General features: G+C 47.5%; 1 protein-coding gene across 1 annotated transcript in view; it reads left to right on the forward strand.

Annotated features, from left to right (window-relative positions):
* The window catches only part of LOC147732424 (uncharacterized), a 2559122-nt gene that overhangs the window by 643937 nt on the left and 1897290 nt on the right, over positions 1-17895 (forward strand). Inside the window, exon 28 of the mRNA XM_086954262.1 lies at positions 8186-8389. Within this exon, the coding sequence (XP_086810388.1) occupies positions 8186-8389 (204 nt within the window). The remainder of the gene's footprint in view (positions 1-8185; positions 8390-17895) is intronic.

The raw sequence follows: 17895 nt of genomic DNA on the forward strand, positions 1-17895 counted from the left end.
CTAAATGCGAATGTACAAAGCCCTGTGATTTCCTCCTCACTGTCATATATCTTGCTAAAATGGGCAACCCATTTCTCGTCTGGGATCACACAATCCATAATCGAGTTGTCTATACCTGAGAAATACGAGTGGTTAATCGTGGCCCAGAATTTACTACTGTCTCTAAGGACATCAGTTGACATGAGGTTTTCCCAGGCCTCTCTTTTAATAGCCTTTTTGCGGGTGGTCATGGCCAGTTTATAATTTTTTCTACTCTTAGCAACAAGCTCACAATTTCTGGGTATTTGTTTTAGTGCTTGCATTAATTCTTTGTGAGCACTTCTCATCAAACCACCTTGGTCGATTTACACCATCCCCCTTCTTGCTACTCTTTAGGTTGAGACTGATTTGTTTGCAAATGGCCTCATAGGAGTCAATGATGTCTTTACCATCTGCCAAGCTATCTGAGCAGACCGCCATTTCCACATGTACCTTGGTCGCAAGGTCCTGCATAAAGGTACCTGGGACCACCTTGGCCCAATTTAGTCTCCTACCCTGGTCCTTAAGAATCAAGGTGTCTGCACAGGCTACTGGTGTCTCCTCTCATGTAGCCCTTTCAACCCCAAGGATCAAAGACAATACCAGGGGATTATGATCGCTAAAGGCTGAAACTACAACTTCGTAGGAGTAAGCCACATTAACTATTCCAGCTGAAACAAAAATGAAGTCAATCACTGTATCAGCCTCTCTGCCTGTAAAAGTTGGCACCCTGTCCTCCCCCCTGGCCCCGTCCATCTCAAACAGGTTCATGTTAGCAAGTAAATCTTCCAGCATTTCCCCTTGTGGTGTATGTTCGAAGTGGGTAGAAATCGAACCAGGGGGGCCCGTTTGCAAATCTGCTAAGCAATCCCATCTGCATTGATGTATATTAAAATCACCCATTAAAATTGCTTCGAATAAAGCATTATGTGTTGACTTGTAATTGTCTAAAAAGTCTGCCAAGAAGTGTAAATGATAATTCTGTGTGTCCTTCTCAGGAGCATTATAGAAATTTACTACTAAAATAGTAGGATAGCTAAGACTGACCCATTCTAGACACAAGATGTTAGCTGAAGCAACCTCCAGCTTTCTGAAGGTGCCGGCCAGTTTAAGTGATATAAGGGTGTACAGTCCTCCTTTAGGTCTCCCGTCAAGCCCAGGGACCGCCTTCACAGAAAAGCTGCAGTACTCATCTAGACAATAATTTTCACTTGTATCCCACGTTTCCTGCAGGGTTATAATATCGTGTTGAGTCACAAAGTGTGTCCACCTTTCATCAGTAACTTTGTTTCTCAACCCCGCTACATTTCAACTAAGTAACTTGTGGGAGGGACAGCATTTATCCTGCCTATTCTGCTCAGATCCTTCCGACTGTATGTGTGGTAGTCAGTCATTATTGTCTAAATTAGAGAGGGGAGAGAACCTGTTAGTCACAATAATTCCAAAGTAATTTCCTGAGGTAGATTGAACTGGTGGGTTATTGGCGAATGACGCCCCCCCCGCTCTGCCCTCAATGTAGCCTGACCTGTTTGGTAAGAGATATTCTTTGTATTGGGAACTCCCACAAAAAGACGTGGGGGCCTTGGTGCTTTCGGGATATAGGGCTTAGTATGTAAGTGGGAGGGTGGGGGATAAAAATAACCCAGAGGAAGCGGCCTAATGCCAGAACCATCAAGCTCCGAACCCTCCCACAACAGGGTATCCACAATGTTTGGCCTGTTAAAATTAACTACCATACAGTCACCAGGTATACATTTCTCTCTCTTCCCCACCCACCCAACCCGTCTGGCCGAAATAATATTTGATGCAACATCGACACTCCCACTGCTGAACTGCGAACACCACCTTTTGTTCTAAGTAGGAGGGCACTCTCCGTTTCCTCGGAGCCATTAGTTAAGCATGGTACCCCAGTTAGGATTGCCACTAAAGGTGCAGCATCGGGGGGAGGTTTAGTGTACGTAAAGATGTTGTATGAGACCCACCGATAGAGCGATCAGGACCAATGGGCATTGTAGGCCTGCCCTCCAAAGGTTTAGTCTGTAGCCCCCGAAGTTTGATACAGCCATGGGCTCCTGGAGTGTGTGGCTCGTGGGATTGGCAGGAGGAGTAGGTGGTGGAGAGGGCTCTATAACTGCGTCCTGCCCCTCTGTCAACTTAAGGATCTCACACTCCACCCTTCTATACTTCGGATCAGAACGTTGTGTCCTAAATCCCCTCATAAACTCGTCAATATGTTCACATTTCTTTATGAGGTGTGCAACACAAGAGTTCAGGGAATCCACTATGTCCTTAGCGATACTCGCAAGTGCCGGCTCCAGGCGAGATTCAAATAGGCCTTCAACCAAGTCCGCCAAATTGGTAGGAAGACTAGAGGTAGATGTTGTATCAAGTCTAGCTTTGGCCTGTTTGCGAGATTTTTTTCCACAATTACGTTTCCCTTTAGGGTTTATAAAGTCACTCTCCTCAGGCTGCCCCATGCTGCCCCGCTCTTGTTCTTCCATATGGTCATGTGCAGAAGGGAGTACCTGCGGAGGGATCGTTAGTACTATTTCTGGTTCTAGTGGGATAGGGGGAGCACAATTCGATGGTGATAGACAATCCGGGTCAGGTTGTGTAAGGGAGGCACGTCAAGTCCCAGTTCTTTCTCTGCGTTAGCAATTTGAACATTTAGGGCCCCTACAGCAGATGTTAAATATGATATAATTGTCTCAAATTTTTGGGGTACTTTAGCCTTCTTACCTTCCTCTTCTTGGACATCAATTTGCGCTTCCCCATCTCCAGGACCAAGGGGGGTGCCCCGACCCGACCTATGCTGGCCCCTGATGGCCACAGATGGTCCCGCCCTTGTCCTGGGCTTCTCCCAGTCGCTCCCGCGCGTGACTCGCGGGGGCAAGAGGTGCTTCTGCTGATAAGGCGCCTCCTAGCGCGTGAAGAGCGTCAGTCCTGCCGCGCGAGTCCTGGGGCAGCTGGATGTTGTGGTCCCCCAGCTGCGTGTGGCACCGGGTGACTGGGGCCAAGTGCTGCGGCCGTTCCCCTCACGGCGGGATTTAAAAGGTGCGAAGGTGGTTGTAACGCCGTTTCCCTCATGGCTAGCTTGATGCTCCGGATAAGTGACCCACGAGCACTTCGGCGCTTCTGCTGATAAGGCGCCTCCTGGCGCGTCAAGAGCGTCAGTCCTGCCGTGCGAGCCCCGGGCAGCTGGGTGTTGTGGTCCCCCAGCTGCGTGTGGCACCGGGTGACTGGTGGCAAGTGCTGCGGCTGTTCCCCTCACGGCGGGATTTAAAAGGTGCGAAGGTGGTTGTAACGCAGTTTCCCTCACGGCTAGCTTGATGCTCCGAATAAGTGCCCCACGAGCGCTTCGGCGCTTCTGCTGATAAGGCGCCTCCTGGCGCGTGAAGAGCGTCAGTCCTGCCGCGCGAGCCCTGTGGCAGCTGGGTGTTGTGGTCCCCCAGCTGCGTGTGGCACCGGGTGACTGGCGGCAAGTGCTGCGGCCGTTCCCCTCACGGCGGGATTTAAAAGGTGCGAAGGTGGTTGTAACGCCGTTTCCCTCACGGCTAGCTTGATGCTCCGGATAAGTGCTCCACGAGCGCTTCGGCGCTTCTGCTGATAAGGCGCCTCCTGGCGCGTGAAGTGTGTCAGTCATGCCACGCGAGCCCTGGGGCAGCTGGGAGTTGTGGTCCCCCAGCTGCTTGTGGCCCCGGGTGACTGGCGGCAAGTGCTGCAGCCGTTCCCCTCACGGTGGGATTTAAAAGGTGCGAAGGTGGTTGTAACGCCACGATGTGGTCAAAAATGCTTAACACACAACGCCTCCGAGATAAAGTCTTGCTGCTCGTGTCAAGCTACCAAGGGGGAGAGCAGGGGTTATTTTGGAAGTGTAATCCCCTTATCCTGACTAGAGGCAAGGGTCCCTATTTGTCACAAGTACCTACCTGTGCCAACTAGAGACCCCCTGTAGGAAGGTGGATACCTGACTATGGTTGCCCCCAACTTTTTGCCTGGTGTTTTGCTGGTTTTCCGACTTAGTTGGCCTGGGACCCTGCCAATCAGGACCCCAGGCCTACTGTTCTCTCTGTAAAATGGATTCCATGTACCTTAGGTGCATTTACCAATTGGTACTGGGCCACCTTATCAGACCCTGTAACTCAGGGCATAGGTGTACCCAGGGCCTACCAGGGGCTGCAGCATGTATTATGCCACCCCTGGCTGGCCATCTAAATCTGACACAACTGGCTGCACGACAGCTGGGGCAAGGAGGTGTAATCACCCTTTGCTGTAGATATAGTATACCTATATCTAACCCTAAAATGGACACACAGGTTCCTATCAGTCACTCCTATGACAGGCCTTGACAATCCTGAAGGCAGAGTGCTTGGAATCGTGTGAGATGGTGCTCTGGCATGAGCTGAGCCCGTTTGCAGCTTGCGAACCAAGTCCTAATAGCTGTTCCATGATAACGCATACCATATACTCTTAAGTGCATTATAATACTCGCGGTTATATGCTATCTTTGGTATCGCTTTATCAAAACATGTCGAGGAAGGTGTCATACGAATTGGAATACTAATCCCTCGCCAATTCTGGCGACGGTGTTAGCATTCCACCCTTCTAGAGGGACACGACATGTATGTATGTCATGAATCACATACCTCACAAGCCTTGCATTCATCCCCATATGCACATTCATGCAGGGGTAGTTTGCCCACTCAAGAAACCCGCCCCTGTCCCGTGCTACCAGCACGCCAGTGTGATGTTAGTGTGTAAATGTATATTGTTACTGTACTTCCTTGGTGCATAATGCTATTTGTGTTACACGTGTTTTCATGACTTTATTTGTCTTTACCAAGTGTTGTTTATTGAAGTCATTATCGAAGTAGGGATTTGCAAGATGGCTTTAAAGTTGTTGGTAAAGAATGCAATGCAGAAGAAATCAGCTGGCTCGTGAGCGAGACTGGAAAAAGGATTGCTCTGCTCAGAGAAGGTTCGGAAGACGCTGGCTCAGCGCGCACGTTGAAAACGGCACGCAGGTATTTGGTGCGCGATGCGTCAACGTTCCCTGGGTGCGGCTGGGTGTGGCTCCACTATAAAAAGCCACACCCAACGTTGCTCGGCACTTTGCCTTCTGCCACCGCCCTCCAGAGGTTCGCCGAGGAGAGTCCTGGATCCCGAAGACGGCGGCCTGCGCACAGGAAGCCTGAAGGTCATCATTCTGCTCGCGCACGATCAGAAAAGGAGGAAAAAGAACAAATAAGCTAAGTGAACATTTTTCTTCTTATTTGCATTATCTGGCGCCCATCGCAAGCAAGCTACAAGTGATTCACAGAACTAAAGACTTACCTGGACAGTATTCTAAGGTTTCCAATCCGTTGAGAATCTAAAAGAAAAGAGTATTGTTACAAGGACTTTGAAAAAGGAACTTAAAGACTTTGAGAAGTATCAAAGTGAGAGCAAATGTTATTGTTGATTGCCAAATCGTCTTTTATTTGATATTGTATATACTAGGGAGTGAAGGAGAAGAACGGCACAGTGAGAATTCAGAAGGACAATCCCAGATAAACAGCCCTTCTGCACCAACACAAATCTCGCCCAGTTTCTACCCTTCACGACGACAACACGGACGCGACGCTAAATCTTTACCAGTCGCAGGTAGGCTTCTACTAAAGAATAGTTACAAACCTTTAGAGACATTGTAGGGGTAAATCATTAGAAATACAGGAAATTGATCTTACAAAAGTTCTCCTTATTGCTTCGCAGGTCGACAATCAAGGAAGCAGGTAGCGTCCACGATCCGGCCTACCTCCCTGATTTCTATTTAATTACCTCAGTGTTATTAATCAACCACTAGGTGTTGCCTAGAATTTGGGGAAGTTGGTCCATAACGTCTCTGCGAAAACCACAACAAGCAACCTACAGGTAAGGGTGCTTGTAACCTTGTCAGAAGGCAAAGCCCACGACGATATTTTCGCCCAGACGTTATGGATCCTTCCATTACAAGTTCCTTGCAAGACATTACAACATTGTTGACGGCTATTCAAGCTGAAAACGCAGCCCTTCGTAGAGATATTACAGATATCCAGAGTAATATGCAATCTGGTTCAGGACAGTGGGGCTTTTCCCCAACTCAGAAATCTGTATTGAAACCAGCCACGTTTCAGCCGGGGTTTCAAACTCTGCACTCTGGTCCCAGCTCTTCTACTACTCCAACCCAGATTCAGGTAGTGACTCCAGTAACAGTTCCTTTAGCACCACCTGAACGATTTTTGGGAGATAGTAACAACTTCTCTATCTTCTTAAATCAATGTCACCTACATTTTATAGCTAAACCAGCAGCCTTTCCAGATGACTCCTCTAAGGTAGCTTTTATTCTATCTTACCTAGGTGGTGACGCGGCCCTGTGGTCGGTGCCAATTGTAGAGCGAGATGACCCAATTCTGTATAACCTTAGACTTTTTAAGAACACAATGAAAAAATTATTTGCCAAACATGTCTTTGTCCAGTCTGCAGACCATGAGTTATTACACCTCAAGCAAGGGTCTTCGGATTTATTACATTATATATCCCAATTTAATAGGCTCGTTATTGAGGCCCGCTGGCCCGAAGAAAAAAGGGTTTCCCTTTTTTACAAGGGGCTTAGAGATGAGCTCAAGGATATGGTCACGCAAATCTTAGACCCACCAGATACCATTGAAGATTTCATAGACTTAGTAGTAAAATTAAATCATCGTTTATTAGAGCGTAGAGGTGAGAAAGGTAAAACTGAAATTAAAGTGTTCTCCTTTAAAGAGAGATACAATAGTGTTAAGACAGAAAACACATCTAAATTGGACTCAGGAGTAGAACCTATGCAAATAGGCACGATAAAAGGACCTCTGAGTAAAGAAGAGAAGGACAAGAGAAGAAAACTGAATCAATGTTTATATTGTGGCAAATCTGGTCATTACGTCAAGGAATGTCCAGTGCGCCCAAGTAAACCTAAAAACAAGAATTCTGAGGTAGCCTTAGTACAGCAGTCGGAAAACTAACTGGCTCGACAAATCAAGAGGTCAGATTGTCGAGTAAGTCATCTAGTTTGGCCTCAATCACCCCTGAGATAACTTCCCATCATCTTAGTATAAAGGTTACTTTACAATCTTTGTCAGAAAAGGGGAAGGAATGGACGGTAGACGCATTGATCGATTCAGGGGCTACAGGCAATTTCATAGATACCATGTTTTTGAAGGAATTAGATTTTAAAACCAAGGCAAAACAACACCCGGAGGTGGTCAAAGCAGTAGATGGTAAAGAATTATCATCTGGTCTGATTCAATTTCACACTGAGACTCTTTTGATGACCTGTTCACATAAACACCAAGAGGACATAACCTTTGACATCATAGATGCCCCTCAATTCCGCTTAATTTTAGGCATACCTTGGCTAGTTAAGCATAACCCTAAAATAGATTGGGTGGAAAGAACTTTGCTTTTTGACTCTGATCATTGTGTATCTTCTTGTCTGACGACACAAGATTCAAAAGTGTTGATTCTAGGTAATAATTTCCCCTTGACTTCAAAGAGTATACTGCTACTGGAAGGAATTCCTAAGGAATATTCTGACCTTCACGATGTATTTGACAAAAAAAGGGCTAACACTCTACCACCTCATCGGGATTTCGATTGTCGAATAGATTTGGTACCAGGGGCTACATTGCCGTGTAGTAGAATTTATGCTCTCACCGAGAAAGAAAATGAGCATCTAAGAGAGTACTTAGATGAATTTCTGGCCAATGGATTTATCCGACATTCGAAATCTCCAGTATCCTCCCCTCTCTTTTTCATTCCAAAAAAGGGAGGTGAGTTGAGAACATGCATCGACTATAGAGCCTTGAACAATGTTACCATCAAGAATAGATATCCACTTCCTTTGATCCCGACACTTTTAGACCAGGTAAAAGATGCCACCATATACACTAAATTGGATTTGCGAGGAGCTTACCATTTGGTCAGAGTTCGCAGTGGAGACGAATGGAAGACAGCATTTCGTACCAAATTTGGTTTGTACGAATACCAGGTCATGCCATTCGGGCTATGTAACGCTCCCGCAGCTTTTCAATTTTTCATAAATGAAGTTTTGAGAGAATTTTTGGATATCTGTTGCATTGTGTACATAGATGATATTCTCATTTATTCTAAGAACACTACAGAACATGTACAACAAGTAAGAGCTATTCTTCGAAAACTTCTCGACAACTCCTTGTACATCAAATTAGAAAAGAGTATCTTTCACACCACAAAAGTGGAATTTTTGGGATATGTCCTAAGTCCAAATGGTATAGAAATGGATCCAAAGAAAATTCAGGCAGTTTTAGATTGGTCCAGCCCCTCCTCAGTCAAGCAGGTAAAAAGTTTCTTGGGGTTCGCTAATTTCTATAGGTGTTTTATATGTAATTTTTCTCACTTGATAACCCCAATTACAAAATTGTTAAAGAAGAACGCAAAATTTGACTGGAATAGTGATGCCGAAGAAGCCTTTCAAAATTTAAAGAATCATTTCACTTCAGCACCAGTATTAATGCACCCTGACCCTTCCAATCCATTCATTGTAGAGGCAGATGCTTCCCAGTTTGCTATTGGAGGCATTTTGTCCCAAAGACACAAAGAAACTGGTCAGATGCACCCAATCGCATACTATTCAAGGAAGCTAACTCCTACTGAACAGAATTATGCCATAGCTGACAAGGAGTTGTTAGCCATAAAAGCAGTCTTCGAAGAATGGCGCCATTACTTGTTAGGGGCAAAACATCCAATAACAATCTATACTGATCACAGAAATCTACAATTTTTGCGTTCAGTGAAAGCTCTCACTGCTAGACAGTTAAGGTGGACATTGTTCTTCAATGATTACAATTTTGTAATTACTTATCGTCCCGGAAAAGAAAATCTAAAAGCAGATGCATTGTCACGTTTGGGGATTGTAGATGAAAAGGAGTGTTCTCTTGAAAAAATTCAACCTGTACTGCCTGATAGTTGCTTCAAGGTGGGAGTGGTGGTTACTGATGTAATGGAAGACATTAAACAAAAGGTTCAAGAAAAGACTTTTCAAGAATGGAAAGCTTTGTATCCACTAATGCAATTCAAAGAAGGGTTAATGTACATGAATGAGCAAATTGTTGTACCTACACAGGATCTACAAGACAAAGTGATACAAGTACATCATGATACTCTAATGTGTGCACATCCTGGAGTTGCTAAGACCAGTCATTTAATTAAGAGGAAATTCTGGTGGCCTTCTTTGTTGAATGATGTAAAATCTTATATTGAGACTTGTGTAGTTTGCACTCAGAATAAAACACAACATCAGGCACCTAGTGGTCTTTTACTTCCTCTTCCAATTTCGCCCCAGCCATGGCACACAATATCACTGGACTTTATTGTGGAACTTCCTAAGACCAAAGAGGGGTATAACACTATTTTGACAGTGGTAGACCATTTTTCTCGAATGGCTCATTTTATCCCGTTAAAAAATATCCCTTCTGCAAGAGAATTGACTCAAGTCTTCTCTAAAGAAATAATTAGATTGCATGGAATTCCCTCCGTAATCATTTCAGACAGAGGTCCACAATTTGTCTCTCACTTTTGGCAAAGTTTAGGAGAAACTTTGAATATGGACATTCGCATGTCCTCTGGTTACCATCCTCAAACAGATGGCTTAACTGAAAGAGCAAATCAAACCATAGAGCAGTTTCTAAGATGTGCTTTAGCAGAAGAAGAAAGGGAGTGGTCTGATATATTGTGGGTTCTAGAATTCGCTTTCAATAACTTAGACAATTCTTCCACCACTCTCTCACCTTTCTTTTGCAATTATGGGTTTCATCCTAAAAATATCCCGGGAACAGTACATATCCCTTCAGAAATACCATCATTGGAAGAACATATTACAAAGTTGGTTCATGTTCAAAGTCAGGCCCAATATCACTTGGCTCAAGCAAAAGAAAGCCAAAAAGAAACTGCAGACTTACATAGAAAATCGTCACCTAATTATTCAGTCGGAGATAAGGTTTGGTTATCCACAAAGAATCTAAGAATGAAAATTTGTAAGAAACTACGTCCCAAATTCATCGGCCCATTTGTCGTAGAAAAAATAATAAATCCCGTCAGTATTAGACTTAGCTTACCCAATAGGTATAAGTTTCATCCAGTGTTTCATGTGTCATTGATCAAACCTTGTAATCCCATGACTAGATTTAAAAAGAATCCACCACCCATACTTATTGATGGGGTTCCTGAATTTGAAGTTCAAAAGATTTTAGATGCAAAGAGAGTTCGAGGGAAATTGTTCTACCTTATACATTGGAAAGGGTATGGTCCTGAAGAACGAACATGGGAACCTCTTTCCAACATCCAACATTCTCCTCGATTACTCAGAAATTTTCATCTTCGTAATCCAAATAAACCAAAACCTGTACCACAGATTTTGGGAGGGCTCTTGAGAGGGGAGTACTGTCATGAATCACATACCTCACAAGCCTTGCATTCATCCCCATATGCACATTCATGCAGGGGTAGTTTGCCCACTCAAGAAACCCGCCCCTGTCCCGTGCTACCAGCACGCCAGTGTGATGTTAGTGTGTAAATGTATATTGTTACTGTACTTCCTTGGTGCATAATGCTATTTGTGTTACACGTGTTTTCATGACTTTATTTGTCTTTACCAAGTGTTGTTTATTGAAGTCATTATCGAAGTAGGGAATGGGGATTTGCAAGATGGCTTTAAAGTTGTTGGTAAAGAATGCGATGCAGAAGAAATCAGCTGGCTCGTGAGCGAGACTGGAAAAAGGATTGCTCTGCTCAGAGAAGGTTCGGAAGACGCTGGCTCAGCGCGCACGTTGAAAACGGCACGCAGGTATTTGGTGCGCGATGCGTCAACGTTCCCTGGGTGCGGCTGGGTGTGGCTCCACTATAAAAAGCCACACCCAACGTTGCTCGGCGCTTTGCCTTCTGCCACCGCCCTCCAGAGGTTCGCCGAGGAGAGTCCTGGATCCCGAAGACGACGGCCTGCGCACAGGAAGCCTGAAGGTCATCATTCTGCTCGCGCACGATCAGAAAAGGAGGAAAAAGAACAAATAAGCTAAGTGAACATTTTTCTTCTTATTTGCATTATCTGGCGCCCATCGCAAGCAAGTTACAAGTGATTCACAGAACTAAAGACTTACCTGGACAGTATTCTAAGGTTTCCAATCCGTTGAGAATCTAAAAGAAAAGAGTATTGTTACAAGGACTTTGAAAAAGGAACTTAAAGACTTTGAGAAGTATCAAAGTGAGAGCAAATGTTATTGTTGATTGCCAAATTGTCTTTTATTTGATATTGTATATACTAGGGAGTGAAGGAGAAGAACGGCACGGTGAGAATTCAGAAGGACAATCCCAGATAAACAGCCCTTCTGCACCAACATGAATCTCGCCCAGTTTCTACCCTTCACGACGACAACACGGACGCGACGCTAAATCTTTACCAGTCGCAGGTAGGCTTCTACTAAAGAATAGTTACAAACCTTTAGAGACATTGTAGGGGTAAATCATTAGAAATACAGGAAATTGATCTTACAAAAGTTCTCCTTATTGCTTCGCAGGTCGACAATCAAGGAAGCAGGTAGCGTCCACGATCCGGCCTACCTCCCTGATTTCTATTTAATTACCTCAGTGTTATTAATCAACCACTAGGTGTTGCCTAGAATTTGGGGAAGTTGGTCCATAACGTCTCTGCGAAAACCACAACAAGCAACCTACAGGTAAGGGTGCTTGTAACCTTGTCAATGTAACTGTGAACCCCGGTTAAAGTTAACTCAAGCCTCAGCATCACAAAATGGATGCTGCCACCACAGACACAAGTCTGACCCCCTGCAGCTGGGAGTCTTTCCAGCGAGGGGAGCTTGGACAAAGGGTTTCCTGTCAGGGGCGGTGCTAGCACCATCCCAGACAGGGTTTTGTGTATCCTGGGTAGGCAGGGCTTTACAGGAAGGTGACTGCAAGTGGCACCCCAGTGCTCACTACGCATCTGCCGGCTAGAACCAGTTCCAGGGGCACACCAGCCCCTGAGCTGGGGAAAGTCCGGCATGGGAGAGGGGTGTAACCACCCCCCTTCCTGGTCCCACCCCTAGGGCAGGACCTAGTCGCGTACCCACCCCTTTCTTTAGGATAAAGGCAGGAGCGGGGACCCTTCCAAATTAGATCATCTTTGAATCAAGAAACTACTTTCTACGAAAGGAACTCTCGACTTCTTCTCAAGATTTCTCCCTTGTGACTAAGGAGTAGTCACCCTGCACCCGCAGGCACCATCTAAGAACACTGCGGTTTGCTGCACGTCCTTCCTCCGGAATCCGTCCGACCAGCATGATGAGACCCGGCTTCCCTGGCACCTCTGACCTCTACCTACCTCTACAGCTAAGCTGAGAACCGTAGGTGCGACGAGACCTCGAGGGACCGGCCATCATCAGAACTGCACGACTTCTATCCAGCACGACCGCCGAGGGATCCTCGTGTGAGTGCTTTGGGGTCCGAGAAGCCCCAACCCTGAGCAGCGCCAGCACCGAAGTTCAGCCCTCCAGCATCCACCAGATCTGCGTGGGGCCCTTCTGCTTTTTGCTGCTCACCGCGTTGTCTGGCTACTAGCCCGTTGGCTTGTGGCCTTCCCGACGACGACCGACGACATCACCACTGCTAGTCTGGTTGCTCCAGACTGGCCCTTGCTCCCTTCCAAAAGCGGAGCACCCCGGACCCTCCTGGTCCACTCCAGACGCCATTTTGAGTCCACCGCGTGGGCTTGAATTTGCCAAGACTTGTTGCCCCAATCCTGGGTCCAGCGACGTCGACAGCAGCAACCATCGTGGGACAGCTCGCACCTCCATCCTGGTCGCCGACAACGCCTCCTGGTCCGTGAGACTGCAGAGCCCAGCGTCGCCCACTCACCTGGTCGAGGTGACTTCAGCCGGTGCCATCCTGGTGCCCATCTAATCACTGGCTAGTGATTCAGAACTTGGTCCCCTCTGCTTACAGGTGTCTTCCATCTTCGATCCAGGCTTGGATCCACCGAACAATCTTCACTGGTCGCCTGCCAGCAACTTCTTCTTTCAGGCTCCATAGACTGCAACGAGGATTCCCGACGTCTTTCCAGACCTATGCAGCCGCAGCCCCTGGGCTAGGTAACTTCGGCATTTTGGTGCCCCAGCATAACCTCACTATCCAAGGGTCCAGATCCTTCTTCGTTTTCAGCCTATCTAGTCGGGTTCGCCCGAGAACACTAACTTTGCTTTTGCTAGCCTCCATAGACTTTGTCCCGCATCCCGCGTGAGAGTGCACACTCTGCACCCGAGTCCCCTAGGCCTCCTACTAGTAATCTGAAGGTTCAGTAGTCCAGTCCTAGCGATTCCAAAGCCTATTAGTACAGTACTTACCTGCTAGTAATTTCGCATTCCACTTTTGTAGTATATGGTTTTTCGTGCCCCTCGGGCATTTGTGTAAATTGTGCAACTTAAAGTATTTTCGTAAGAGTTTTGTTGTGTGCTTAGTACCCTGTCCTCATAAAGAGTACAGGGCTGTTGTGATCTAAATAAATACACTGTTTATTTTCATAACACTTGTGTGGTGTCCTTTCACTTGGTGTTCAAGGGGTATATGTGATGGTATAACAGCTGGCTTAACACGCCCTCTAGAGTTTAGCCCGAAGACTGCTCGTATCCATGCTACTAGGATAGCTGGTCTATAAGGTTGACTTACAACCAATCATCAATGAGGGTTGTTTGGACTGATACAAAGTGCTCACTAGAATAGTGAACATTATATATCAGGCCAACTTCTCACACCCCCAAATCTAACAGTACCCTCTCAATATATTGGAGTCTCCCAGCCTGTAAAAAACCCACATAACCTCAGATCCAACAGCTAGCTGTTAGCCAAAAGATGATGAATCGGGATCAGCTGGGATTAATAAACTGCGCAGATGACCTGCGTTGATTTTCTGACCAGCCCTCTCAAGAGTTTCCAGGAGCTGATGTAGATGGGTCATATGCGTCTTCCAGTCCGGGCTGAAGACGACGATATCATCCAAATATGCGGATGTGAAGGTTGTCAGCTCTTTCAGCACGTGGTTCATAAGTCTTTGAAACGTGGCCGGGGCCCCATGTAGCCCAAACGGCAACACTGTGAAATCGAAATGCCCGTCTTCAGTGGAAAAGGCGGTCTTGTGTCGGTCTTCTTCCCTGAGGGGTACTTGCCAATATCCCTTTGTTAGGTCTCTCGTGCTTATGTATCTGGCTTCCCCTAGTTTCTCAATCAGTTCATCTATCCTGGGGATAGGGTATGCTTCAAATGATGAGATTTCATTGAGGGCACGAAAATCCATGCAGAATCTGCGGGTTCCTTCGGCCTTCGGTATCATTACTATGGGGCTTGACCAGTTGCTACATCAGGGTCGTATGATGCCGAGCTTCAGCATGTCGTTGACGTCCTGTCTAATTCCCCTACGCCGGGATTCTGGTATCCGATATGGTCGTATTTTGACTATCTTCCCCGGTTGTGTCTGTATCTGGTGTTCCGCGAGAGTGTTTTTTCCTGGTTGGTCCGAGAACACTGTGGGGTGTCCCTGTAGGGTTTCCATCAACTCTTGTTTCTCCTCCTCCCTCAGGTCCTCGTTGATCACGAGTCGGTCTATGGTGTTTGTAGACTCTGGGGGGTTGGCATTTGCAAGATGGACTCCTAAGGGCGGAGGACCCAACCATTTTTTTAACATGTTGATATGATAGACTTGGGTCTTTCGGGGATTGATTTGCAATTTATAACTGGTATTACCTATCGTTGATACTATCCGATAGGGGCCTCCCCACTCGGCCTTGAATTTATGAGTAGAGGAGGGCAGTAGAACTAACGCCCAATCGTCCTTCTGTAGTCTTCTCCATTTATTTCCTTTGTCGTATATTGTTTTTTGCTTCACTTGGCTCTTTTCCAGATTGGTGTACGCCAGGTCTCTCAGCTTCCCTAGCTTGGAGCGAAGGTTGCCGGGCGTATTCTAGGGTTTTCAGGGTTTCTTCTGGGGTCTCGTTCTCCCAGGCCTCTTTCGTCATGTCCAGGAGCGAAAGGGGTTGTTGTCCATACAATAGCTCAAATGACGAGAAACCCAGGCTGCTTTGTTTTTGCCCTCGAATAACGTACAATGCCAGGGGCAGGACCTGGTCCCATTCAGCTCCGTTCACCTCTAGCATTTTCCGGAGAGTGGTCTTCAGGGTCCGATTGTATCTCTCCACGAGTCCGTCCGTTTGGGCGTGGTATACCGCTGTTCGTACTTGATGGATGTTCAGGAGCTGACAGAACTCCTTCATCAGTCTTGACACGAAAAGGGTTTCCTGATCCGTGAGGACCTCTTTGGGGAACCCCACACTGGAAAAGAGCTCCAGCATTTTGTCCGCCACTTGTTTGGTCGTGGTGGTGGTCAGTGGAAAGGCCTCCGGAAACCTCGTGGAGTAGTCCACGATCACGAGGACGTATTGGTGTCCTTTCCGGGACTTCGGTAGAGGGCCGATAAGATCCATGCCTACCCTCTCAAATGGAACCCCGATTATGGGAAGGGGTTGTAGAGGGACAGCCGGGGGTCTGGTCATGTTCCGCTTCTGGCATACGTCGCATTCCTGACAAAAGGACATGGTATCATTATAAATCCCTGGCCAGTAAAAGTGCCGCAGGATATTTTGGGTTGTTTTTTCTGCTCCAGTGTGGCCAGCTACCAAGTGGGCGTGGGAATAGAAGAGCACTTGTTCCCAAAACGTCGCGGGGACGAGAAGTTGTTCAGGATCGTCCTTCTGTCCCTGTCTATAAAGCAGGTCATTTTTCACAAAAAAACGAGGGTATACCAGGGGTGTTTGGCCCTGATTCTGATGTGCGTTCTCCCAGGCTTTGAACAGAGTTGCGTTGTTCGCCTGTGCGAAACGGAAACTACGGTCCAGTACCCACGGCTCAGGGGACACAAAAGCCGGTATAGGCCTGTCGTTCCCACCGTGCCTAGCTAGTGGTTTGTGGGGCCCCTGGCTAAACATTTCTAGAAATGCCGAATTATCGGTCCCTATTATGAGGTCTTCAGGGAGAGATGACAGCACTCCTACCCTGATCGTATGGGGTGTTCCTTTCAAGGGGGATATGGGAAGGATGGGTACCGGATACGGTCTCACGTCCCCATGTACACACTTGATATTCACTCGTTCCTGGGGGAGTACTTGGTGGGGCCTCACGTGTTGGGTCTGTACCACCGATTGTCGACAGCCTGAATCTAAGAGGGCTTGGACGGGGGTACCATTTACCCTCATACTCACTCTGAATGCATGCCTCATTTCTGCTGAATACAGCACAGACTTCGGAAGGTAGCCGACCTCCATTGGTTCTTTGGCCGGTTTCCTTGGGGGACACATCCGGGCTATGTGTCCCCAGGTACCGCATTCGAAACATTGCGGTCCGCTGAGGGATGGGGGTTCGGGTCTCCATGGCTTAGGTTTTACTGGTTCTGGGACTTTCAATTGCCTCTTCTCGGGTTTGTTGGCGGGCCTTTGTCTCTCCGTCTCCCAAAGAGGGGCGTCTTGGCTGGACCCGGGAGAACGTGGTTGCCATTTCCACAGCCTGGGAGGTGGTGAGGTTATGGTGCTGTTTTAACCACCTCTGGGTCGCAAAAGGAAGGGCCTCCAAGAACTGTTCTAGGTAGACCTGGTCCATTATCTCCTCTTTTGTACAGGTGTTCGGGGTTAGCCACTTGTCGGCCGCCATTTTCATCCGTACGAATAGAGTTTTGGGAGTCTCTCCTGGTACTCCTCTTTCTTTTCTGAATCTGAGGCAGTAAGCTTCCTGATCTAGTCCCAAATGATCCAGAATGATCCTCTTAATGTCGGCGTAGGAGGTGTCACCTGTCGGGTTCGCCACCTGATAAGCAGCTTGGGCTTCACCTATAAGCAAGGGTGCGAGGAAGAAGGGCCACTTGGCCACGGGTCATCCGCACGCCCTGGGGGCCCTCTCGAAATTCAGTAGAAACACATCGAGGTCCTCCCCAGGCTGATACTTCTGGAGGGAGACCCCGCTGATGCTCTGTGGTGTCCCTCCTACAGTCACTGTTCCACTCGCCACGGGAGGGTCGAGGGCACGGGCTGTCATGGCCGCTTTCATGATCTCCCTGTCTGCATCTGCCGACTGGATTTGCTGCTCCATCACCCATTCCAGTCTTTCTTGGCCCTTCACCAAAAGGCTGCACGACGTCGTCCATCTTTGTTAAGCAGATGGAAGAGATGCCCGCATTCTCCACCACTGTAACCTGTGGGGTAGGAAAAGGCAGGAGACGGGTCTTTGTTCGAGTAGGCTTTATTTGATGAAATAATAAATCAGTGCAAGTCTTTCGAGGTACGGCCCTCCTCGGGGATCTACTCCTCTCCCTTCGTGACTTTCCCAGGATTCCCTCTTCCCTTCGGCAAGTCGGGCTCCTCCTCCTTCTTCCTTCCTCGGGCTCCGTTGTGACCCAGGCTCCGCAGGTGGGGGAAACACAAGAGAGGGAGATATCAGTTTACACGCTCTACTCCACAGGTCAATCCAAGGGACGGGAGTGAAGGAAACCACAGTGCTCGGGGTATCTGGGAAGTGAGGGCGGTGGATACCGGGGGTCGGGGAATGCTCACGGGATGCCTCTGCCCTTCCTTCCCACCCAGCCCACGATACGATTACGCACCTCGGTTAGCCACACCCCTCCTGGTGTGCGGCTGGGCGAAGCGTAGTACCGTTGGCCTCCTGGCTCCTGCTTCTCGACAGGGTCCCGTCCATCTTCCGGTTCCGCTGTGCTTCGCGGCTCCTCCTCCTCTGTTGTTCTTCGCGTCACCCTCTCCTCCG

Source organism: Lissotriton vulgaris, chromosome 2_1, assembly GCF_964263255.1.
Source record: "Lissotriton vulgaris chromosome 2_1, aLisVul1.2, whole genome shotgun sequence".
NCBI classification, from domain to species: Eukaryota; Metazoa; Chordata; class Amphibia; order Caudata; family Salamandridae; genus Lissotriton; species Lissotriton vulgaris.